The sequence below is a fragment of the Drosophila takahashii genome, chromosome 2R, assembly GCF_030179915.1.
Source record: "Drosophila takahashii strain IR98-3 E-12201 chromosome 2R, DtakHiC1v2, whole genome shotgun sequence".
Classification (NCBI taxonomy): domain Eukaryota; kingdom Metazoa; phylum Arthropoda; class Insecta; order Diptera; family Drosophilidae; genus Drosophila; species Drosophila takahashii.
In genome coordinates, this window is record NC_091679.1 from 23518313 (window position 1) to 23545439 (window position 27127).

General features: G+C 39.2%; 1 protein-coding gene across 6 annotated transcripts in view; it reads left to right on the plus strand.

Moving 5' to 3' along the window:
- The first annotated feature begins 209 nt into the window (after positions 1–209).
- Positions 210–27127, plus strand: part of Pka-R2 (cAMP-dependent protein kinase type II regulatory subunit) — a 32718-nt gene continuing 5800 nt past the window's right edge. Inside the window, exons 1-5 of one of the 6 annotated variants that reach the window (XM_070214196.1) lie at positions 210–407; positions 2187–2339; positions 20406–20626; positions 26355–26536; positions 26740–26840. In XM_070214196.1, the coding sequence (XP_070070297.1) occupies positions 20413–20626; positions 26355–26536; positions 26740–26840 (497 nt within the window). In that variant the 5' untranslated portion in view covers positions 210–407; positions 2187–2339; positions 20406–20412. Of the gene's footprint in view, positions 408–1967; positions 2340–20405; positions 20627–26354; positions 26537–26739; positions 26841–27127 lie in introns of those variants that run through there. The other 5 variants (XM_070214197.1, XM_070214195.1, XM_017157058.3 and 2 more) reach the window with 5 other exon arrangements.

A 27127-nucleotide genomic window follows, 5' to 3' on the forward strand; every position in this document is an offset into this window, starting at 1 on the left:
ATCGTTGAACGGTAACGCCACCTAGCGGGCCGAATTCAAACTCGACCTTTGTCGCCACCTGCAAAACTGACGTCACCATTGCCCCGTATTTGGTATTTTTTCACCCACACAAGAGAGTTCCCCCGAGAGAGAACTTTCGCCGAGAGCAAGCTTTTGCGGGAGCACAAAGTCTATTTAAGCAACCCGCAACCCAAAACTTTTTGTAATTTTTGCCTGACACGACACGGAATCGGAATACAGAGGTTGCGAAATATTTCACCGTTCGCACTTGTTTACGTTTGCCATTAAAAATTTTCAAAAAAAAGTCCACCAACTAACTGTGGTTAAATCGCCGGTGGGAAAGATAACAAACGTGTGCCGTGTGCGTCGGTGGATCGGTGAATTATGTGCGTTTGAAAATTGAAAAAGTAATTGCAGCGAAGAGAAAAGCCCCAAAAACCGAAAAGCGTGCTCGCCAATTAACTCCAGCTTCGCCCCGCCCCCCGCCTCCACCGCCTCACCTGCTCTCTCTACGCCTCTCTTCAATTGTGCAAGTGTATGTAAAAATATGAGAGAAGAGAGCAAAAAAAAACACACTACGTGCGCGTAATAAAAAACGAGGTGGGTGGTAGGCGGGGGGTGGTGTAGGTGGCCTACCGCCCCAGCCCCCTCCCCCCGAAAAACAATATACATACATACAGAAATCTACCTATCCGTTGCTGTTGTTGTTGTTACTTGAAGGTTTTTTTCGGTGGGGGACAATCAATAAACACGAGAGCTGCGTGTGAAAAAGAGAGACAGAGAGAGCGTGGAGTGCTGGTGGAGAAAGGGGATCTCGCGAGAGAGAGCGGGAAAGGAGATTTCAGAGAGAAAGGGGCTTGCGCATATGATTCAAATGCCGGTTTTGAGCGCACTTTTTTCCAGTCTCAATTGTTAAACAAGTGCAGCGATCACTTAACTAATTACCTGTCCTAATCAGCAGTCGTTTAATTAACAAGATCATATCTATCGTACCAAAATGAGAGTAATTGGCGACAAACTTTTCAAAAAGTAGAAATGCAACTGCAACTTGCGCTATCGACTCCTATCGATAATCGGTAATTGGGTCAGGGGCGACTGCTTTGCAAGATGCCAATCAGAATTTGCCCGTATATTATTACAAGGCAAAAAAAGACAGTGTAGGAGTTGCAAACAGCAAAAAAATCAAAATCAACCAAAAATACAGCATACAAATGTACAATGTGCATATGTATTATATTATACCTCAACGATTTAAGGTGGCAGCAAAAGTATACACAAACAACAATGTTTATTTGGGCCAAATAAATTGAACAATTACATGGGCGAGAAGCCAAGAAACCAGTTTCCTTTTAAAAGTTTAAACAAAGTGAAACATAAATCAATGATAAGCATGCGCTGTGCAGAAAGCCAATAATGTGTTTAGTTGGTTTTTTCAGGATGCAACATGAATTCGGGAATAAATTATTTAAATTTTAAAACCCTAAAATTAAATTTTGGAGCCCCACTGTAGCAGTTCAAAAATAAACAACTATTGCACTTAAGTACACAGAGAAAATTTTCCACAAAAACAAAAATGTTTTTTCAAGCGAAAAGTAAATTCGAGCGGCTAATTAGTAAATCTGTTACATAGCCAAAAAACACAAAACAATATTATTTCGACTTTAAACAAAACCTTCACAGATAGTCATATGTAAATCCTTGATAAACATGACTTTTGCAATATTTTTTATTTTCGGCTGAACTTTAATGGGAGCTAAAAAGTTGGAGTATTATAGTTGGAAAACCAATTTGAGTTCGACAAGATAAATATAGAAAAAAGAATTAGTTAATTTAAGAGAAAACTGAAGCAACTAGCTGGTAGAAAAGCTCGTTTTTACTTAAAGTTGAAACAAAACCGCAAAATAATAAAGTTGGTTAACATGCGCTGTGAACCATTCCAATTAGCGTAATTGCAGTAGTTCATCTTATTGGCTTTTCAAATGTGTATAGCATGAAAAATCAAAATTGTTAAAATCTCGGTAAATACGCTTTATCAATCAAAATGTAATAACAGATTTTTCGTAAAAACTTCAAAGTCCTCGCTTAAAGAAACAACAACAATAGTAAGAAAAACCCACCAACAGCCAAAAATAAAAGTAAAAAAATAAGAAAAATCAACGAAAGTAACAAATTACATTTGGTTTTAGCCATAAAGAGCGAAAGCGAAGCAAAGGAAAAGGCCGAGAAGAAATAATAAAGGAGAAAGGGGAGTAGCAGGTGAAACAGGTGGACGCAGGAGATTCACCACCCAAAAAAAAAACATCATCGCCAGCAGGTGACAGCCGAAAGCAGAAAGTCAGGTGAGTCTCGCTTCGTGTTCAAATCCATTCCATTTCCACGGTTTTATTCCGATTCTGCTGCCATTTCTGTTTGCCTCCCCGTGCGATTAAATATTTCACGCGCTTATCAATTGCTCAAGGGTTGGCATTGCTTGATAAACAAACACAACTAAAAAGCAAACAGAAATTAAATAAGCCAGCCAAGTCGCCTACTTAAGCAGGTGGGAGAACTCGGTTGGGTGGTATTGGTGAGGGTATAGGTGCGATGGGGGATCGGAGTGTTCAGGAATCCAAAGAGATATTCAGAAATATACGCAATAATATACCTATTGATAGCTGGACTGCCTTATTGGACTGCAAATCTTTAGAAAAGTATAATAGAAACGACTGTTATAGGAAAACAGTGCAGTACATCAAAACACACCAGAACTTGAGGAAATTCAGTAATATGATTGTGGACTTACAGAAAGTAATTCATACAAGTAGAGCAGGTAAATATTATTTTCAGGCATTTTTTATGACTGTGCTCAGGTATCCGAACTTGTACTGGTAAATTATTTAAATTGTTTTGGGAGTTTTTTATTATGCAATAAATAACTGACTGCAAATATTAGAAAAGGGTTTTCAACGTTTATAAAATTTATAATTGGTATAGTAAAAACTGGGTGGGAACCTATATTGTTATGTTTTCTTAACGATAACTGCATATTTTTATAATACCTGTTACTATTATACCTTTGTTACGATAGCAAAAGTAGCAAACGTGGTAAAGTTCGAACATTTCTGCTTTGAGTATTTAACAAAATTTATTTTGGAAACCTGTTACTTTTGAAACTAATGGAAAAAAGGACCACTGCTTTTTTAACTCATTTTCTCGGGAGATAGGATTTCCGATAAGTTGAGTTAAAATTGCTTAAGGCCTTTGAAAAACACCTAAAGCTCAAGTCCTTAGTTACAACTGACGACCATCTTTTCCGTAATCAAACTACTTTTCCTCTTTTCAAAATCCTCTTTTCTCCTTTTGCAAATAAAATCCCTATAACAAATTCTCGTGCCTGTCCCTGATGAGCTGTATTTGTAATTAATTCCATTTTGTATACTTGGCATTTTCGCAAAACGAGAAAAACCTGGCAATACAGTTGGACAACAGGCGAGAGACAACCATCCATCAGCGGCAAAACACACAATTTCCAAGCCAAATTCAATTCGAAGTTAAGAGGGCGAGATTGTGGGCCGAATATGTACATACAGACATATATAAATCGGCGGCAGGGCGACTTCAATGCGTATTCGATTCAATAGCCCGGGGCCACCACCCTCGAAAGGCCCTTATTCCGCTTACGGCTTCGGGCCCGTTCCCTTTTTTCATTGTCGTAGGACGAGAGCAGATTCCTGTCATGTCCTCACGTTTCCTGGACCCGTGGAGCTTATGGCCCGGCTTAGTTTCAGCTGGGATTCCTCGTTTATTGATTGATTTTCCCCGCATTTCGGCCAGGCCATAATGGGCCGTGCTCGAGAATAAAAAGTCATCGATAATATTTTCTCGGCACTGGGAAATGTTCTAAAAATACAAACGAATTTGTAGTTGAACTCCTCCCCCAAAAAGTAAAAAACTAATGAAAAAGTTGCCATTCGGCTTTAAGGAACTTTTATTGACAAGAGTCCACTGGCTTCCTTTCATGTTCCATATTTTTTTTGGGAAGGTATCCTGCAACTGGAATTGACAAGGGTGAACAGCGGCACGTGAAAAACTCATCATAAAACCGAAAGGACAAAGGCGTCGAAGAACGCTTTTTTATTGTCCTCGTTTTTGTTTTTATTCCCCGCGATATACATCTTTCATTTCAGTCTCCTTTATGCCAAACAATTGGCTGGGAAAATTGTTTTTCAATTCTGATTCGCAATTAATTTCGCAATCCAGAAATAGAACGCATCGCGTAAACAAAGCAACACGGCGAATGCGCAATATTTGCTGTGTATTCAATTTCCACCTGGCCGAAAAAAATGGAAATCAGCTTTGGAGCGCAGTCAAACTTAAGTTGATAATATTAATTAGTTGCACAAGTTGTTGTGTTGCGGTGATAATGCCTCGAAACTTTGACGGATGTTGATAAATTATGTGTAAATATGAAATTTCCATGCCCAAAGTGAGTCACACTCTTCAGAAAGTTATTGCGCATAATTTGCGTCTTCTTCAAAAAGTGGCCAGCAAATTTTTGGGGCTGCCTGAATAAATAATCATAATTTTCCCCGCTCCCCACGCCGCCAATCAAAGGAAAGAACACGAAATGAAAAGAAATATTCACACAGCAGAAATTTAATTGTTTGGCCAAAAGGAAAGAAGAAACGAACGGAACGAAAACGGCCAATAAAAGCCACGACCTTCGGCCAAGAAAAAGCGAACAAAAAATTAAATCAAACCACCCAACACGGCCCTCTTTCTTTATGTACGTACATATATAGTGGGTGCGAAGGGGATCCAGATTTCTTTTCAGATTCGGGAAGCTCTTCAATAATTTGCTTTTTTATGTCGGAGACGCAATTTTGTTCCACCAATTAGAATGGGCAAATCGATACGAGACTGCCGCAGAATTTAGACACATTATTAACAGATGATTTTGTGTTTTTCTATTTGAAGAGTAACATTGGGTTCTTTACTCCCATTAAAAATGTATTTCATTAGATGCAATCCAGATGGATTTAAGGCTATGTTTTTGTATCATTTTTAGATGTAAATGGAAAGCTCATTTTTCCGTTCCTTAAAATGCTTAAAATCTGCAATTCCAAACAAATTTGTTTGTCAACTTTTGGCGCTTTTGTGTGCCAAGTGGGATTTAGTTGTCGTGTTTGCGGGACGCCTTCTCCTACTGCAGCTTCATTTTCTTAGCTCATTTGATTATACGAACTTGGGAACTTTTCCCCAGTTTTCTTCTTGCTGCCGTCTAAGACCTTTTCGAACTAATTAGGAGGGCAACCGCATTCTGCTTTGATGGCGGCAGGGGCAAAGTTTCCATTGGCTTTCCTTCGCCTGATCCCAGTCATTTGGCCTTCTCGCTCCCGGGAAACTTATCTTGATTAAGTTTTATTTTTCCCATATATATAGGTACCACGTATATACGAGTATATTGAATAAACGATAAAGTTGCGGAGCCGAGATAAGCAGACGCGGCACGTGAGGCAGAAACTATTATTAGTTGACAGAGTTCAAAATAGATTAAGCGCACGCCGCCGTCAGCCAATTAACTGGCGATCTACAAGCTCATTGATCCCATTCGGCTGGGTTTCTCGATTTCGGTTTCAGTTTTCCCAGGTTGTCAATATGCCACAGATGTCACTTCTTTTGCGGCAACCGATGACAGGTCCCCTGAAATGTGTCATCGGCCAAAGCGAACTAAAAGCTGGCCGCATTTTCATTTCATTTCTGCCCGCTGCGGTTTATTAGTCGTAAATTTGGACTTTCTTTTGTGCGAGACTCATAAATTTCATTGTCTCTGTGTGGATTTTAATATGCACGGCATTTGTCTGCAGCTCAGCAGAAAATGCTGAATGCTGAAATGAAAAACCACCCACGCATAGGATCTCCAGATGTATTTGGGACATATATATGTCGACAGTCTGGTGAGAAGAGGAATGGCAATATACTGGCCAGATTGACCCACTGAGTTCGCGTCTCGAGTCTGTCTCAATCTCAAATCCCCGGCGACTGATAACTTATCTACCGCCCACTGACGCATTTGCTGTGGACTTACTTATATCTAAAGTCTTGGCTTATCACTTTGTATATATATATGTATAAATGTATCTGCTATGTGCATGCTAAATAGGTTTGATTCCATGACGCCGTGCTCCGTCAAACGATTCAAACTCTCAGTGCTTTTACTGGTCATATGTTCCTAGTTATATATTTGAAGATTGCAAAGAAGGGGTAATTCAAAATGGGCTACGCACGAAAAAAAAACCCGCCGGGATCAATTCGATATGTTCATGGTAAAAGTATGGTATTTTTTTATATTTTTACCATGCAATACAGGTATAATTGATATTAAATAGAGCGAGATAGCGCTTAACGTTACATGAGTGGGAGGGAGTAAGACCCATTCGAAATTCCAACTGGACTGTTGCTTACATTTGGGTCATATCAAATTGAGATGCCGCTTATCAAGTCAAAATTGATTCCATACCAAGTACAGTGTTTCTTTTAACATTTAATTAAAATAAATAAAAATATCAAAATATTCTTAAGTTATTTTTAATAACAGATTCAAAACCTACTTACATTTCTAAAAACTTTTTTTTTGTTTTGAATAAAATTAGTTCAGTTTTAAATATCTACTTTCCTATCTCCAAGGTCGGAGCTTATCATTATATCGTGTATCTGTGTATGTGCTGCCGAAATGAGTTTGATTTGATGACGCGTTTTGGCTGATGACACCTGCGGTTTCAAGTCCTCACTAATTAGAAAAACTTTTCTAGTAGGATGGTAACTTTTAACTTTTGTTGATTGGAAAACTTTGCTTTTTATAGTGGCCAGGTGGGGGGAGGGGGTTCTTACGGTTTTCGGAGGGTAGGTGGGTGGAAATGATTGACTGGCTGATGGGCAGCGGCATTATCTGGCTGCTGTTGCTATTTTATTTTACTTTAGGGCTGCCCCGCTCACGCACTTTAGCTGCTGCTGCTGGGTATCTGACAAAACTTTGACTTTAATCGATTTAACAATTTTTCCCTTAACCCCTGCTGTTCACCCCCCTCCCCAGCCCCCACTTACCATTCCCCTGCCCGAAGGCCAGCTGACGAGCTTGTTGTGTTGCCCACAGGCAAACATCAAAAGTCAAGCAGCTGCGTGACGTCAATTGGAGCCACGAAGCGAAGGCCGCCGGAGTGGGTGGCTGTTGTTTGCCCCCGTCTTATGGAGAGTGTGGTCAAAAGAACGACCCACACATCCCGGACGGGCCAAAACGGGCCGGCATTACTTCTATTTGCCCACGTACAGCGTGTAATCTTTGGCCGGTTGGCGAGTTGCTCCCCAGTTACATATACTTTATATAACTACATGTGGCTGTTCAAGAAATTGGATAATTGCTTTAGATTCGATTGTTCAATCGAAAGTTACTTATTTTCTGGCCAAGCATGTGAAGCCAAGGCAAACAATTTCCCCAGAGTTAAGTGACATGTTGTCTAGTTTGGACATGGATAAGTTTTAAGTATAAACAGGTATTGGTTATGCATAAAAAAGAATACATAATCTAACTGGAATCAGAAAAACATTCACAAAAAAACACGCCGGGATCAAGTCGATATGCGCATTTTAAATTTCTGGTATTTTTACGCATATCGTTTTTACTATGAAATACTGGTAAAATTGACATTAAATATTTTTCCCTCTCGACGATTCACTGACTTCGAAAAAGAGAGCACAAATGCACCGCTAAAAGCTATAATTTTTCTGCCAACTCAACTTTAACTTCGATACAACATACATATATTTAAGTTTGAAGGCCTGGCCCTGCCAATTAAGTTGCTAAGGTCCAAGGTTGATTAGAGGTCCCGCAAAACGGCTTTAAAGTCTCCGCCCTGAAAATGTTCAAAGAAGACTGCCACCCACCTTTACAAACAGAAACGCGCCCGGCATGAATGGTATTTATGAAATACTTAAGTGACCTTTTCTCTGAAATTTCCTTTGAATAACTGCCCACACATGGCAGACTTTGGGGCATCCTAATTGATAATTTAAGGGCTTTCTGTCTAGCCTCACACCCCAGTAACCCCCGGCATTCGAGTTGCAAATTAAGGCTGTGCTCGTCGACTTAATTTATTTCTCTCCGAATCGAGCTGTAGTGCCCCAAGGCACTGCAGGCAATTTAATTATGGAATATTTATTCAACTGAGATGTGAAATCTGTTCTATTATTTAATCCTGGGAGCATGTGTATCTTGGTCCAAAAATTATGTTTTCTTGCTGACATTATTTTGGCAAAGCGAAATGTTTTCATTATTTTCGAGAGTATATTCGTTTTCCTTTTGTTTGCTGTTTTTAAGATTATTTACTTAAGTTTTGAACCCATTGTTCTCTCCCATGTTTTTCCTATCTCTGGTTCTGTGAATTTCGTTTTTTATTTGCTTTTTGTCCCTTTTCACAAAAGGTCCTGGACCTTTGATTCATTGTCAAGCAGCTTAAAATGTTGAAACAATTTTAAAGCGTGTTTAAGTTCATCGAAAATTTGACTCTGCAGCTTCCTTCGTTCCTTCGTTCCTGCTTTCCTTTTTCTTTGGTATCTACCTTATGTTTGTCCATCCCCCAACTCTTGGGACCCACATTACTTTTTACCTTAAAAGTTTGGCAAATTCTGCCACGTGTAATGGCCATAAAGCACTGGCAAGGGCTGTTGGAAAAAAAAACAACGATGAGCTGAGTAAATTTAATTTTTCATGCCAAACCGTTGGGGGAGGCAAGTGAAAATATTTGCCAGGATAGAAGGACTTGGCGCATAAAAATCCAGGCTACATGTTGCGCTTTTGTGAGCTGACTCTTTAAACTATATATGTGCACATTGTACATATTTTGTGCATATATGCGGCTGTATGACTGCCACACCCACAGAAAAATATACACAAACTCGCAGAACATATGCAACCCATAAATAAACATAAGTTGTCGCTGGTGTTCCCATTTCGTTGCTCTTTTTCTTTATGGGCGCCAAGCAACAGTTTTTATTTTCCTTATTTTCTTTCTTTCATATGTACATTTTGTATATATTCATATTCGTATGTATTTACATAGATATGCATACGATTTTATCCCATTTCCATTGTTGTTGCGGTCGAAAGGGGAGTGCGAAAAAAGTGAGATAAAGTTTTGAGAGGGTCGAAAATCGAAGAAAGGGAGTGAATTGGGTTTGTTTTTCACAGACCCCAGACGGCTTCTGAATTTTAATAATTTCTGTTGGCTACATTCGAGTTCTATAATTTTTATCACATTTTAATGAGCTTGGCAGTTTATTACTCAGTTGATTTATTTGCATATTGTATTGTATAAACGAAATTATTGAGTTGGGCGGAAACCAATTTTATTGATTTTTTCAAAGAATTTATTTCATTAAATTGTAATATTTTCTGATAGCAAAATTTTATTTAGTTGGTTATTTTATACACTTGTTAAGTGTGCAATTTATTGCCTAATTTAATTTCCTTTCACAGACAAATATTTAATTAACTTGAACAACTTATTTATCAACCAATTTAATTAGTCGAACATTGGAATTTAAAATATTTTTTCTGGAATATGTAATGTTGTTTTGTTTTATTGTCGTATATTTTGTTTTCTTATTATACAATTGATTTATTAGCACATTATTTTGAGATAAAAGCTTTAATCCGCTAAGCGATTGTAATTATTTTAAGAAAATCGCTTCGTTTAGCGTTTATTTAAAAATCAATTTAAATATTTCCCTGTCACTTTTTTTTGGACATTTCACACACAGCTGAATGGCCATTTATTTCACCGTTTTTTGATGGTCCGATACGATGCTAATTATGCAATTAATTTGCGGCCTTTGTCAATGGCTTGTGTCTAATCACTGTCCCATTTGTCTGGGACGCACATATTTTGAGTTAAGTACACAAAACCCGAAACCGTAAATTTGTGGTACTCAGCGTAGAATGGCGAGAATTTCTGTGCGATTTGAATATTTAAATATGCATTCGGTGGAAGTTGGGCACGACGAGTGTCACTGTCGACTAAATGGCCTCAGTTTTATTTATCGCACGACAAATGTCACTCGAGCGTTTCAAATGCCTGTCATACTTGCTGTTTTTCATCAACTTTTTTTCCTCCACCATTATTTAGTCGTTTCTGGTGCAATGACAGGTAGTGTACACGTCATCGGCTTATGGAAAGGTTTTTGCTTGGAGCGCTGCAAATGTCCGATTGTTTTTTTGGCAAATGTGCTCGCTTGTGAATCGGGCTAATTTTAAGTGCCAATTTAGTATGGCCCAATGCAGGACAGGCACTCGATGTCACCGCCAGTTGCAGTTGCAGTTACTATTGCAGCCTGGTTCGCCTTGTAGACAGGTACAGGGAAGATTCTAAAAGTCAAACTCAATTAAAATAAAGTACAAATTACATTACAAACAAAATACAATTCATGTTCTTCCAGTTGCAAAAGTTTTTTGTAGCATGTTTAAACTAAAAATTCATCTTTTTCAGTTAGGTTCCTAAAATAATGTTTCCTTTGATCGGAGTCAAAAATTAATAAACATTATTAAAGTAAGTGACTATCCAAATATATGGTTTAAATAGTTCTTATTTAGACTATTTATTTTTAACTTCTTGAATTTTTGGAAAATATTACTAGTAAAAGTTTTAGTTTACTCAAGCTGGCCTGTAAGATTTTATATGCACATGACGTCATAGTCTCCTTGTTGGCTAAGTGATTTCCAATGCAGTCGGCAATACAGGCCAAGTGGGGGAAACGGGAAACTGATTTGCATAAATGTCGAGCGGACGGTGGATAATAAAGTGGCGAGTGGCTGAAGTTGCGGCCATGGGAACCTCATGCATATCGTCAAAATGGCACAAGCTGAAACACAAAATTTGCGTTCGCTTAGCACATTTCGCACATTAACCCACATGCAAAAAAATAGGGGGACGGCCAAGGAAAGCCTTGTTTTGTCTATTGTTTACGTTCTTTTTGCCATTTTCAAGGCAGAAACCTTTCTCAAACAGCTTTTTGCATAATTATCCAGAAGGTAGAAAACGAAAACATTAAACAAGGCGACCTGGTTTCAAAAGGCGCACATGCCAGGGCTTATATTTAGATATTTCTGGCAGGAATAATTATAGCCCGCTTGCAAAGTTTCCAGTTTATTTAACTCGCCTCCTTGTTTGAGGTCTAATTAATTGAGTCGGCTTAATTGCATTGCGTGGGTGTGCTTCTACATATATGTATGCATTGTAGGCATGTGGCACTCATTTCAGTTTACTCTTCAAATTTGCATTCTGTATTGCCACAATGTATGCTGCAGTAATTGCCAAATTGCAAGCAAATTTGCAAATGCCAAATGCTGCTTTTGTATCTCATGTTGCAGAACAATGGCCATGTCGTCTGCAATCAGGAGACTTGGCAGGTATCAAAGGATTCCTTTTCGCGCAGAGCTTTCAATAACTTTCAGAGTGTAATCAGACATTGGAATGAGAATTTTCTTTAATTAATTGGTAACAAAGATTCCAGTTAGAGAATAATCTTAAATTTCTGAAAAAATCATCCCATTGCAATGCATTTAATATTTTCGAGACTTCCGACAAGGAAAATTGAAATGGAAGACTGTTTTGAGATAATTTGGTTCTTCTCGCTCTTACTAATGTAATTTAAGTCGTCATATTGATTTTCAAAGTCAGTGAATCTCCTAGAGAGATTCATAAATTGTACCAGTATTGCATGGTAAAAACGATATGCGTATACATTTCGGCTAGGTAATAGCATATACTTAAGTAATAATTTTTATGTATATACCTATTTATAAACCAAATAGTGCAAGTGCTAATTATAATCTATATTAGCTATTGGACTTTACTATGTAGGTTTCTAGAAACCTGAAAATGAATTATAATCGTAGCCCCCAAAAACGTGGTTTTCAACGCTCTTACAAAGTTGTTAATTACGTTTTGGAACACTTTTAATTATCGGCAAACTCACACCCCGAAGCAAACACCCCAGCAGATAATATCCACACACAAATTGGCCTGTTTTGCGCTGCTTGCTCGGCTGTAATCCCCGTTTTGGGCCTTTTAGTTTATCGTCTTGAATTGGGCAACGGCAATCAATGCGCCAAGCGAACTGGAACAACAAACACTCAGCCACTGGGGTTTTGTTGCTATTTACCGTGTGTTTCTGTTTTTATCTATACTGCCATGTTGTTAATTGCCGAAAAACTCGGGTACAAGTTTTACTTTTCTTCATGTTTTGTTATTCGCTTTTCAGTATTTTTTCCCTGATGTTTTTGCCTTTTGCTTGGCTTGTTTGCTTTGAGCACGCGCCGTTAAAAACTGCCACGCGCAACAAATTTTCGGGAGATGTTGCGAGGGAAAGGAAGAATCGTGTTTAAAACAAGAGAGAACGCTATAGTCGGTTGTTGTCCCGACTATCTTATACCCGTCACTCAGCTAAAAGAAGTGCGAACGCGGGTTGGTGTCCCGACTAATAATCGTAACTCAGCTAAAGGGAGTGCGAGGGAGATAGATATATAATTTTTGATTGCGTATAACTTTTTAATGAATGGTCCGATTTGAAAAATGTCTTCTACATTTCGATAGGTATAAATATACACAACAAAATTGCATTTATACTTGTCGGAAATCTTTAAAGATGTGGGCGCAGGACCCATTTTAAAATCGTTAGTGGGCGATTGTGGGCGTTAGAGGGGGCGTGGCGCTCGGCTAAAATAAACTTGCGCTGCGTAGGAAGCCAAAGAATATGTGTGGGAAATCTCAACCTTCTAGCTTTTGTAGTTTCTGAGATCTCAGCGTTCATACAGACGGACAGACAGACAGACGGACAGACGGACAGACGGACATGGCTAGATCGACTCGACCCTGATCAAGAATATATATACTTTATGGGGTCGGAAACGCTTCCTTCTAGCTGTTACATACTTTTGCACGAATCTAGTATACCCTTTTACTCTACGAGTAACGGGTATAATTAAACTGAGAAAACGACAGGCAACGGCGGCGAATAGGAACGTTTTTATGGGGTACGCGCGGTGGCAGCAACAAATGTAGATAAACGTTTTGTTACAACACATAATCGCTTTTCCTAGGGTGGAAGCATATACAGATACAAGCACATCCGTTTACTCACTTTTCGAAGGGTAGAGGGCACAGTAAGCACTCCAGATAATGAAAATTATCTTGTAATCTTTTGGAAATTTGTAGAGAATTTTAATTCGGAATTAAGCAACAATATGATGAAACGTACATTTAATGATTCTATTATTTCTAGTCTTTTTTTAAGCAATACCACAAACACAAAATACCACAATCTTCGAAATAATTTTAATTTAAAATTAAATCATCTTTTGCTAGTCTCTGGCAAATTTAGTTATATTTTTTTAAGAAACAAATTTTATTTAAACTGGAATCCAAATGGTTTTTTTTTTTTATTATAGCTCCACTGTAGTTGCACCCGCGTTTTATGTATTCGCGGGTGGATGCTGTTGCTCTTCCCGTTGCCACCTTTAAAGTATCTGAATCTCCATCTGCAGACGAGCATCTGTATCTGTTGCCCGCCTCAGCGAACAGGCAACATAATTGCTCACTAATTTAACGCTAATGGACATCAATTTAAGCATCCATCCTGCAGTTTATCATTCTGGCCATAATCGCAGGATGGCAACAAGGATCAGGGGCGATGGCTCGCTCGATTGCCGTCTTAAAATTGTGCGTAGGCAGCCTTGGGAATTTAACTATTTATAGCCACCAGATGAGATGTTCTAATGAACAGGAGACGGATGACAGGTCCTTGACAAGTTTAGAGAACTTGCTTGGGAGCTTAATTCGGAACTAAGATTCTTGTTAATCATTTGAGGAGAAGGATTTAATGTCTGGTCAAGACAGGACATCTTTGAAATGCCTTGGATGTTGACTTAGACCCTTGGACATTTCATTGAACTCGCATTAAATTTGCCAGACATATTTCTGAATATTGTAAAGTGATTTGTGCATCCTTGCAGGGCGGCTTCAAATCCAATATATTAAAAAATAATTGAATCGACTCCAGACCGAAGCGAAAACAGAGCGAAGAACAGAGAACAATTGAGGGGGATCAGGACAGAGAAAAACCCAGAGATGGCAAAGGTTAACTGACAAGTCGTTGTCTCACTGCCACCATAACCCCTCTCATTCCGGTTTAAAATTGAATGCGAAGGGCGTCGTGTATATATAGGCATGCGATTCACTTCGATATGAAATCGTGTGTATGCCCTGGTGAATTTTCTTTTTCGCTTCGCGTGGGCTGTGAAATTCCTTTTGACAGCTTTAAGCGTTCCATTCCCGTTGTGAAAATCCATATGTACATTGTACATTGCACTGATAAAAACCCATTATGCCAAACAACATGTTTATTATATTTTGTTTATTATTATTTATTTAGTACAACCTGATTAAAAAGTGTAAGAAATTTAAAATTAAACTTTAATTTGTTTTGAAATATAATACATTTCAAGGCCTAGTGCACAAAAATAAAATCTGTACAAAATTGGCTGGTGAAATTGAGAAATTGAAATTTATTAGAACCGAGAAGTTTTCTCTCTGTGAATCAGTTCGTATAACGCGCGTAACAAAAGGCATTTAAAATGTGTGAGTCAGCAGACCGCATCCTCCCGCTCCCTCCCCGGATTTTCCACCAATTTTCCCCACATTTCCCAGCCGTTTAGAGGGCCTCTCATTACGCATACGACATGTGTTCTGTTGAGCGTTAATAAATCAATACCCAGGCGTCGTATTTTGACAAACATTTTCAAGCTGATAACCTCTTACTTTAACGTCAAAGAAGGAGACGGCACGTCCGACACCCTGGGATGTGTGGGAAAGAGAGAGGGCGAGTCGGAGGGAGGGAGAAAGGTAGAAGGGCAGCGGCAGTAGCAGAAACAAATAAGAAATTCGCCATTAAAGTTGCGTGACGAAGTGAAATTTGCGTCAAATACTCGCGGGACTCTTTCTTCTTCTTGCCCAAGATATATATACGTATGTGCATGTGAAGTCCTGACATTTAGAGCGAACGACCCAAAAGCCTGAACCTCTCTCCTCATGTGGCGCATTTTGAGCTCAAGTGCCGGCGGCGCCCTGAAGTATGCCCCGAAATTGCTTTGATGTGGATGCGATATTTTGTTGTCAAAATACTAACATATAAATATATATAACTTGTATTCATATGGGCATATTCCAACCCCCGCTAGGGCCACAAAAGTCGACGAGAATTAAGTGCTCGCCGACTTATTTTTTCCATCTTGAGCTGCCACTTTGACGCATTGACCGGAAGAGAAAACATTTCCCTCAAACTTGAAAATGGCAGAAAATTGGTGTGGAGGGTTGAAAGATAAACATCGTTGGCAGAGCCACTGGAAAATATTAAAGTAAAACAGAACAGGTAGCAGTGAGAAAATGCTTTCTGCAAGAGAAGTTATATTCATCTTGTAAATGCTTTTTGGAAAAAAAAATGTTTAAAATTCAAACTCAAGCTCAACCTTTTCCGAACGATGAAGTAAAATTTTGATGTAGTGAAACCCAAAAACATACATTTTTTAATTAAGAGCAGATAAAACCTGAACATCAAATTATGATGAGCCAAAACAATTGGAAAACAAAAAATAAATACATATACAAAAATTAAATTAAAATGCAAATCCGAAAGAACAACACTGAATTGTTCGCATAAATTAATTTATTTATTTATATTTCCTTTAGTGACACAACATGCAATCGCAGTATTTCACAATATGCTAACAAAATTGTAAACTTATAATCACATAAAAATTATAAATAATGTACTTGTTTTTACCTTTTTTCTCCGTAGAAGTCTAAAATCGCACCAAAATTACATTTCCTAATGAACAGTAAAATTGCAATAAAAAAGCAATTTCGGGACACAGCAAAGCCAGAGAACATTAAAACTGTTACCAGAAAATCAATTAAAATTCAATTTCTCAGAAAATGTGCCATAAAGGTGATTTTACATGAACATTTTGGCAAACTTTTTAGCAAGTTTATTCTCTGGTAATTGTATTGCAACTTAAAGCCTTTTCCCATATTGAATATCAATTTCATTCGATTTTCTAATTGCATACTGTTCAAAGCCATGAAATCATAATTGAGGCTATTGTTGGCTCGTTTTTGGCAAATCCTTTGCCTATGAATATGTGGCATAAAACAATAGAGAATGACACTGCACTTGAGCTGTGGCCTCGCTGGAAATGCTTTTTCTTGGAAAACCGAATTTTCTCCTGCCGTTCTGCCATTAAAACACTTAACCCAATTCGAATTCAATAGAGTGGGGAGGTCAAGTGGGGTTGGGCTGGCTGGGTCTGGGTGAAGCACTGCCAATGACACGGGCAGACCTCGATATATGGTCATGGGACATGCATAATAATTAGGCCGCCTCGAGGGCTTCTTTGTTTTGAGGTCTTCCAACTGTTGAACTGCTGAATACACGAACTGACCATCAAATTCGAGATGTGTCCATGTAGTTCGGCTAATTAGGCACACACATTTATAGTTTGCCGTTCCTTAATGAAGTCATTTGGAGCACGGCTTCTGATTGCCGTCGCTCTTGAACCCAAAAAACCCAAAACCCACGCACAGGTGTCCCATTTCTGAATTGTTGACGTAATTGGATAGGCCAACTGACACAGAATTCCGACGAAGGATCCTGCAAACAGGTTGGTTGAGCAACAAAAACAACGCCAGTTGGCCACTTATATTCAGGGTTTTTGTGTCATCTGGTATTTTCGGTCCAGGAAATCCTCAAGGTTGTTCTGTTTCATCTTTTTGAAGGATTATGTGAGCTGTTTTGTTATTTGATATCAATGGGATATGGCTGATGAGTACATAACGTTGATTAATATTAAGTAATATTTGGTAATTAAACTGATTATTTAAAATTTACAAGATAACTTGAGTTCTGCTCAGCACATTACTCACACAATTTAAAAATGGGATTTAAATGGAACATTACGAGTTATCCTTTTTTAAAAAACCCTTTCATTACATACCTACTTATGTAGATATACAATTTTTATCGAGTATTAATTTTTACGTTAATATATTTTGTTAAGAGTCTCTAGCACCTCTCAAAAGTTCATTAAATTCAGCGTAAAACACCATGAATAATTCCACAAATTAATCATGGATGGAGAGCAAAAACCTGATTCCAAATGTAAATGCAATTTTAAAGTTGGATTCAATTTTGTTGCAAGCGCAAAACTCAATTCCGCAATTTTGTAAAAGCGCAAACATGCGGGGAGGAGGGGGAGGTGAAAGGTCAGGCATCCAGAGGATACTTTCCACCCACAGTGGGCTGTGCGCGGCGGTGGGTGGTGGAGGGCGTGTGTGGTTAGGTGCTTTCACATTTCACCACCACCTGCAGCTGCAGTAAAAATGACATTAAAATGGAAGTCATATGCACATGGTTAACTTGCCACGCATAACCAAGCCGTAATCATTTTGATGGCACTCTGGAGGGAGGATTGGATCGGCTTCGGGTTGGGGTCCTCTGTGGGTGCAACAGTTTACCACGAGGGGGGTGGGGGCTGGTGGCGAAATTAGTTTGCCTTAATCCCATAAAAGCGCTGCATGCTGCCACCGTTGAGGATGACGATAATGATAATGATAACGACGACAATAATGATGCTGGCCAGCGGATAGAGACATGAGCCGAAACCCGGGAAATTTCATTAGGGGGATGGGAATCCGAATGCAAAGCGCGAATATAAATGAAAATGTTAATGGAAATGGAAATGACAACATAAAACAGATGCAGCCAAAGCAAGATAGAAGCATAGATACAGCGGCAAATGTCCATCAACTGTTTTGAGCAGATATAAAAAAGTTAAGATCCCTTCCCATTTAAATAGCATAGAACGGATGAAAAAGTTTTGCACTTTTAATAAAACGTAATCCACAAAAGAAAATGTTAGATATACGGGAATATGACTAATAGAAATTAAATTATAAATTTCGTTTCAAAATTATCGATTTCGTAACACAAGAATTATAAGGATGGTGATGTAGGGTATATAGTGGCCTTGCATTCTTAAAGATGCCGTATAATTTAATTTAAAGGTAAAAGCTTCTCGTTCTTGTTTTCTCTCAGTGCGGAAAAGCACAATCCTATCAAACGTGATTATTCGAAGAAAAAATGTGAATAAAGTCCCCAGCCAATGATGAAGTTTTCAACTTTTTATAAAATGTAATCACCTTTATTCAACCTAACTCGGCTACCTGTAGTCGTAGAAATTAGCTTACCGTTTCGTCGAGTACAGATATTAAAGTCTGAGTCAGCTGACTTTACCCATTTCACGACTGTGTAGATGTATAGATATATATTCACCGTCTATAACTGTCGGCGAAATGGTTGTGCATTTTTACTTTCGTTCGCCGGCAGCTGCGGAAATTGTGAGGAAATGAAAATGGTTTAACTTTTCTTTCTTGTGTGCTCTCCGTTACTTTTTCTACTTGTTTCTGCGGCCAGCCCGCACCTAAATCCTTGACTGATGGGTGGAAAATGGGAAAAGCGAGGAGGGGGCGAGGGCGGGGTGGACATTCATTCAGCCCCTTATTACTTGAGCCCGGGTATTTATAGTTTTCTCAGATGTTTGTGCAATTGCCATTCGTGCGGTTGCAGTGCGTTGAGTGAACCACCTTGACCCACTCTAATTGCAACTGCGCCGCCTAATGTCTCATGTTCTCAGCCAGACGAAAGCAACTGAAAAACAGTCGGCAGTCGGCTTTTGGCCGGGCCAATCAGCGGAGGCACTTAAACGCCCAATTGGTTATTGAGTCGAGAGACTTTCCGATTAAATTTTCATCGCAATCGGGACTTTTCTCGTGGGCGGGGCGGGGCAAACCTTTATTAGTTTTAAATATTTATTTGTTCCGACAGGCCGCAGGGCAAGTTGAATATTAATGAGCGTAATTGAAAAAGTTTGGCTGAAACAACAGCGAACAAGAACAATATTCCGAAGTATGTACTTTGCTCTGGCAAGAATTAATTTTCAAATTAGGGAAAATAAAATGATGCGGGCGGAAGAAGTTGAACCAATCCCCCGCCAAAATATTCTACCCCCACAAACCGATTCTCAATAGGTAATTTACATAATTACGCACATTTGACGGAAACTTATAAATATTTATGCTGATGTTCTGAAATTAATTTCTTTGTTGGTTTTCTAGGCGAAGTAGGAGTTTTTAAGATAATACCGGAGGGTTTAAAATATAAGGTTTACAAGTTATTCAGAGGCAGGAAAATGATTTCGTCTGTAGTAAAGCTCTTCCATTATTTAGTTGTTTAGCAAGCTGTGGAATATTTCTGGACGTAATATATAAGTAGATATGTATAATATATCCATGAAGAAAAGTGTATTTATCTTTATTAGCACGATTTGAATTTGATTTGGCCGGAAATGTTCTTTAAACATTCTTATCTCTAACGCTTTTTGTTTACAACCATTTCTGCATAACACATTAATCATATTAGGGCCCTGCCCATCCAAACAATAGCCATTCGTTATCTGTTCCGACTGAAAGTGTTTTATAAGCACGTTTTTAAATGCATCAGCAGTTGTGACCTCATGTAGCCTTTTTACTGCGAATCGAAAAGACAATGCCATCGAAATCAATTTCTATAAAAATAAAGTAACCCAAGTGAAAAGTGAATTACTCGTAAATTATATTTGTCGCAGCTCGTTTTTGGGTAGAGCAGAAATTTAACATGAATCTCACGTCTGTCGTTTTCGCCAAACGACCGAACCAGACCAAAATCTCAAATTGTGCAATGTTGAATCATGAGCCGAGTTGGGTTTGGTTTTGGTTGACTGATGGGTGGTGGCGACAACAAAAACAGCGCTGATGGATCAGATATATCGGGGGCGGCGGGTGGGTAATTGCCATCTAAATGACCGACAGCCAGCAGGTGACCGTTGGCCGCAGGTTAAACTCGGAATTCCATCCAATGCCGCATCTCCCCCTGAAACCCTGATGGATGAACAACTTTTGGGTGTCCCATTGCAGTTCATGTGGTGCAGTGAATTAAACGGGGGGTAAAACGGGCAGGTCGGGCATCATTTTCAGTATTTTTCCATTAAAATCAGTTGTAGATAAACTTTTTTGTGATATCTTTTCGGATAAACGGATGATTAAAGCTGTTTATTATTACATGGGTTTACTGCTCGTTTTCGGTGCTTTTGTTTTTACAAAAAATACATACATTTTGTAATTGAGATAAGTAGGGAATACTATAATGATTTTTAAAAATTCAAATTACGTTTTCTTCAATTGAAATCATACTCAATCTAACTGTCCTGTTTATCTTGCCCACAGCACAAATATGTCAAGCGATTCGAGTCGAAGGATCCAGGTACCCGAGGAGCTGAAGGAGGTGCTGCTGCAGTTCTCGATCTCGTTCCTGGTGGAACAGCCCCCGGATGTGATCGATTATGCCGTGGAATACTTCACCAAACTCCAGGCCGAACGTCCAAGCGTCTCTCACACGGATCAAAGTACCGATGACCAACTGAGCGTCAACTCACAAGATGCCGATGGTAAGTGGAGTTTTATTTTATTTGAACTGCTTCATAAAGCTTCCGGAATCCAATGGGTTTTTTTCCAAAGATATTCGATTGCGTGTCCTGTCAACTTTTCCTTGGCACAACTGCAAGTCGTTTTTTTTTTACCTAAAATCTCCTTAGCATTGCATTTGCTTCTGCTGCGTGTTGAAAAATTCTTGCCTGGGATTCTGTGTACTTTTTTCACGTACTTTTTCCTAGTTTCCTCCCCAGTTTGTGTTTTATTTCCGTCATGCTGCGAACTGCTGCGTAGTGGCTGCAAATCTCTGACGTCAGCAATGTCAGATTGGTTCGACATATAGACAATCTGCTGGTGTAATTCCCCCGACGATTCTGGCCAGTTCTTTCCTTTTTTTTTTGGTTATGAGTAGGGCGGTTGAAATCAAGATTTATTTTGCTGCCAGAAATTGAAAAGTTTTCTCGTGGAGCAGATGATTTCCCATTCCTTGGTGCTTTCCCTCCGACACGTGTTCGGATAATTAGCAGGGGCCACGCATATGGCCATAAATCTTGGGCTCCCACTACGGGCATACAAAATACGAAATTAAATAATGATGGTGATGAAGCTTTAGCCGAGTTCAATTTGCTCCTGCTCCTCCTGCCCCCTTAGTTGGCCGTCTCTGTCTGCGGGCTTTTGTTCACAGCTTCCTTTTGCGTGTTTATCTTCCGGTTAATCAAACACGCAGCCCTCGAGGGAGGAGGTGGATGCCATGTCAAGTGGGTGGACGGGGGGAGGTGGGCGGATGAAATGGGGCACACTGCTCCTGTCATTAAAAATCTATTAATTGTGCACACAGCAGACCGAAGAGCTGAGCCAACTTGCAGCTGCCAATCCTTTCGCTGCTTGAATATTCGATCCACTTACAGTCAGACTTTGAAAGCTCCAACTAGCTTGTGTCATTTAAAGGGGCTTTTGGGTTGGTTGAAAAAGCCATTTTTACGGAGAGTTTATGGAAGGCATAAGATCAAGCAAAATACAAGTCGAAAATTATGAAACTTGGCTTAGAAGTTACGCAACGATTACTTGCTTGAACTACAAGTCAAATAACTTGAGCTCAAATGTCAAAAAGATTATGGATCTGTTGATAAAAGTTAGTCCCTGGGAGCAGCTTCTTCGCCGAGCTGTTTTTAGTCGTGAAACGCAACTTTGGATCGCATTGGTTTTAATTTTCCTTATCAAAAAAGAGACTATATAAGGCTTAAAATATTATGCATAGTTCTCGACCTTTGTCTCACTATTAACGTCTGGCTGTCATGAACACTTTGGCCGCATTGGCTGCCCACTGAAGCCAGCGAAATCGCTTCAAGCTCCAAACTCAACTGGAGCGAAAATGGCACGCAAATAGCTACTGGCCACGCCCACCGCCTGCCACGCTTTTCCGCCCCCCCGGGTTTTTCCTTCGATCGAAGTCTGTATTTTTACGCTTTGATGTCTATTTGTGGCCCGAAACCTTGCTGCAAAAGTTTTTGCTTAACTTTGGGCTTTAAAGTTGGTGTGACATTAATATCGCCCATACGCCGCGTAGGCCCAATAAGGGGTGTGTGTGTGTTTGTGTTTGAGTTGCGCTTGGCGAGGTGGTCAAAGGTATGCGCTTACCCTGGTACATTTTATTAACACTCCCGTTGGCCACAGCGTCAAACCGAGGGAAAAAACCGGAGGAACGGGTAGCTGGATAAATGGTCAAGAGGTGGGTTATGTTTTGCAGGACCTGCAGGACTACTGAAGCATATACTGATGAACAGCTCAGCAGCCGCACACGCTTCATCGGGCACACAGGGCGCATGACACGCCCCGGGGGGCGGTGGTGAACGGTCCAAGGGGGGCGTGGCACGGGTGGTGGTGTGAGAAGCATTTCAACATTATTGACATGCCAGCAGCGTTTGCGGCAGGACTCCAGGCTGCTTCGGTGGCAAAGCCTGAACGGAAATGCCGTCTCTGTCGCTTCTCATCCAACCCTCTTCCCTGCAACAGCGTCCTCCTGTTGCGCTTAATAATAATGTGTATATGAATGCTTATATGAAAAAGCTGAGGGAATGCTCATGTTAATCAAGACAAAGCAGAGTGTGGCTGCTATTTATAAAGCGGCACGGAAAAAAATTAAGAGTAAGTCTCTAAAAATGTTTCTACATTTTTAATGATATCAGCTTTATCAAATCCTTATCATATTTGTAAGAAGTTTTGATTGGAAGAAAGAGGTAAAATAACGCATATCGTGTTTACAATGCAATACTGGTAAAATGTATATTAAATAATATCATTTGATTGATTTCTCTTTATTGGATATTCTTTTGAATTCGAAAAAGAGAGAAAGAAGCAAATGGCAATATAAATTTTGTGAGTGGGTGCGAGAAAGACTCATTCGAGATTCGAACTGGCTTACTTAGAACATGCAGTTTACATTTCAAGCATATTAAATTGAGATGTCGCATATTCAGTCAAAATTGACACCACTTAGTATCAAACTAATCATCATCATCATTTTATATCAAGTTTTACTTGGTGTAGTTTAACTTATATTATTCAAAACACTAACCAAACCATGTACCGTAAAATTAAAGTGAAATCTGTCTATCTGTTGTCCCATTTGGGTGACATTTTTCCCAGTGTTTAGCCAACAAAGCGACAGACAGCTGGCACACACATATAGGGAGCTGTATAAATAGACGGCCGACAACCACTGGACCGCTTGAGTGGCGTGTTGTGCTGCCTACTTACAGGCACTATTTCCGCCTTGGTTTGACGTTTGCCTGTGCCTGTCATCAGCGACTCCAGCGGACGAGGATGGCGATGTGGTCGGTGATGTGGCGATGCGGCGATGCTGTGCCTCTTGTGGCACCAATGGCACTTTCAGTCGTTCGGAGGACGTCACAAGGATAGCACGCACATCCAAAACCGTCTTTCAGTCGGTTTGTCATTCAGTTTTTTAGCTCGTTCGCCTGTTGGCCAGCCATTCATTCATTCAATCATCGTCGGAAGTTGTCGTCCTATATTTAAATATATATACATCTCTATCTCGTCGCCGTCACTCGCAGTCGTCCTCGTTGCCGTTGTCTCATTCTGCTAATGAAATTAATGCAGACAACTTTTTATTTGCCATCCTTAATTGAATTCCCCAGCTTATTTGTGTGTGCAGAGTGCATGCGTGTGTTTGTGGAGCAAGCAACTTACTTAATTGAAATACTTTCAGTGCATCAATTACCAAATGATATTTAAAGTTTGGCTGGTTAAATCTTAGATCTTTCCGAGTTTAAATCATTTTATCGATGCGAGCAAATCTTTGCGACTGACATCAATTATTAAATTAGTTTTCACTTTTGACCGAGGACAGTTTTTGTTAAAAATATAATCGAATTCAAATTTGATAGCCTTAATTTTAAATTTAATTTTGGGCTTAAGCTTAGAAAATAAACTGTAAGCAAGCAAGTCAAATGCAAAATCAAAAATATTCAAATGCAAATAATAATTTTAAAAGATCAAGAAATATTTAAATCACTGTAAAATTCTTTTAAATTATAATTAGTTTAGAAAAAAATAAAATCTCGATTTTATAGATACCCGAAATTATTTAACAGATATCTAAATAGATATTCTTAAAAGCGAAAAACAACTTACTGTACCTACGCAATAATTAGACTGACGGAATTTCAAATCAAAAACCTCTAAAACCGCAAAATCAAGAACGCAATATATCATTGACTAAATAATTTGATAGAAATCCATCCGCGTTGAAAAATTAAAAATCCCATAAATTTCGAAATGGAATTTTCCTGATTGATAGACAAATGAAATCTTTTGCTAATTACCAGATTGTAAATCAAAAATCACAGACCTCAACAGACCTTGCACATTAGGCTGTAATAAAAACCAGAGCAGAGCACGGAGGCAATTGCTGTCCAAGATTTTGGACGTGGGCGTCAGTGCTGTTGCTCACACAATGCAAACAGTCGACGGGTGTACAAGTATATTCAGGGCTTGGATAAATACTTGTCTGGAGGGGAAAATAGACGTGCACTTGGCCCGTCTTGGTTTACAATTTTTGTGGCCTTTGTCGAGGAGGGAGACTCGGGGGATTTCCAGAATGCGTGCCTGTGTAGCTGGTGGGTAATTGCATCATTAGGTTGACACTCTAACTGGCAACTTGACACGACTGCGAGTGGAAAACTGCGGGCTGCAGTGCAAACATTCTCTGCCAATCCAAATCCGAAACCGATTCACCGACTGAGTGCGGTGATTTCGCTGTGGAAGAACAGATACACAAACATTTTCGACTGACTTGCTGAAGGCTTCGCCAAACATTCGAGTGCATAAATATTTATTACGCATACGCAGCGTGTGACGGGAAAGCCAAGCGCTTGGTGTTTGCGCTGGATTTGTTTTGTTTTTTTATTTTGTGTCTCTACATCACTCACCTTGGGTTACATATACACCAATCAAAAAATATACACACACTTTTTCTACTTATTTTTAAACGTGTTCATGCCTAACTGGTTTTTATTTTCGCGCTCGTTGCAACCGATTTGAAATCGTAACTAAATTCGGAAACACGCACAGAAAGCCGCAGTGCAATTGAAAATGTCCACTCAGGTGTCTGGTAATTTATTGGCTGGTGAGTAGAGGAGCTTTGCTAAACCCGAATTTCGTTGACCAAAAATAAAACATATAGACAAAACATGCTCACTTAAGGTGTTGTGCTTGGTTTGAATGTATAAATTTAGCAATTGATTTTGCGGTCATGTGAACCCGAACAAACATTTGAATATCTGTAGCAGAGAAGGAAAAGAAACGATGAGCCTTGATTGTATCGCATATTTGACAAATATTCTGGCATGTCTCAGCTGGACAATGCCTTATATTTATGCAATTTTAATTGTCGGAAACGCAATCTACGATCTGGGTTTGAGATTGTCTCACATAAAGAAAAAAATCTGAAAGAGAACTTATCTCGGTTAATTTTAATTTATGGGTGTTGACCATTTTTCATTTTCAATTTTTTTTACCGACTAATTATTATTTTATAATTTAAGTTTATACATTTTTCTACGTTAAAAAAGGCTTCTTATTCTGCTTTAAAGTAATTCCAAAAAGATGACTTCAATTTAAATTCAAAAGGAAAAAAGCACAATTTCATCTAATGTTGTTTCCAAGTAAACTACAACAAGTTAAAAATAAAAGTAAAAGAGCCTAGATAAAATGAATGCAAAAAATCTATTTGAGACATAAAAATGTACTTTAATATTTAATAAGGTAATTTAGCAAAATAATTATTTTTTCAAACTTGAAATTCCGAGTTTAAAGTGTACTTTAACTTTAACATGCGGGCGAGAAAACGGCCCTTAGAAGTTCAATAAAGAAGATGAATACATTTAAATATTACCATTGAAAACATAAATAGACTTTTCCGGTGTAAAACTGCGAGACAGAGTGCACATGCTCTCAGAGTTTTCCGTACGTGGTACCAAATTCCATTGGATTATGCTGCCCGTCGTTGATATGCGAGCTCCTCTGCAGTTTCATTTGAATTGCAATTGTGGCCCAGCAGGAGATGTGCCAGAGCAGCAGATTCCAGGCTGATGGCAGCGTTCAGATAACGGGCTATTTTGTAGGTCATTAAATAAAGACATTGCTGTTCGTGGGATTCATTTTCAGACTCTTTCCGAGACTTTGCTTATGCCTAGAATCTGATTTGTATTTGTAATATTTCAGCAGAACCACCAATGATGGCCAGCTCGCGCCGCAAATCAGTTTTCGCCGAGGCCTACGATCCGGAGGCGGATGACGACGATGATGGTGCCACTGCCGTGTTCCCCAAGACAGATGAGCAGCGGGCTCGGCTGGTGGAGTCGGTGAAGAACGTCCTCCTCTTCCGATCCCTCGAAAAAGAGCAGGTTCGCATCCACTACATAAATCATAAGTCTCGGGGGAGCTCAGAAAGGGGAAGGGGCAGGCACACACGCATCCGCGTTTAACCCGAATAAGTGTCTGCCTGCGGTTTCCCTTTTACGGGGGATTATCCCCCATCAGGCAGGCTTCTGCTTGCTCCCCCCACTCCCTGGGAAATCAGCCCCTTGTAACTGATTTGTTTTCGCAGATGAACCAAGTCCTGGATGCGATGTTTGAGCGGAAGGTTCAGCCGGGCGACTATATCATCCGCCAGGGTGACGACGGCGATAACTTTTATGTTATTGAATCGTAAGTAAAACAAAACACATTTCAAGTTTCCAATCAAACTCGATGAATAATGCACATTTTATGTTGGCCAAAAGTTAGCTTGAAGTTGGGGTAACTTTTCGTGACTTTGTTGGGGCTATCTAAAGTTAGCATGAATATATAATATCTTTTTTGAAAGTATTACAAATCTGTTCAGATAATTTAAATACCATATACTTGTAAATAAATGAATTGCTGTTTAAATAAACCGTTACCACTTAAGAAAACGAATTAAAAAATAATGGTATAAAAATTTATTTTATATTTAA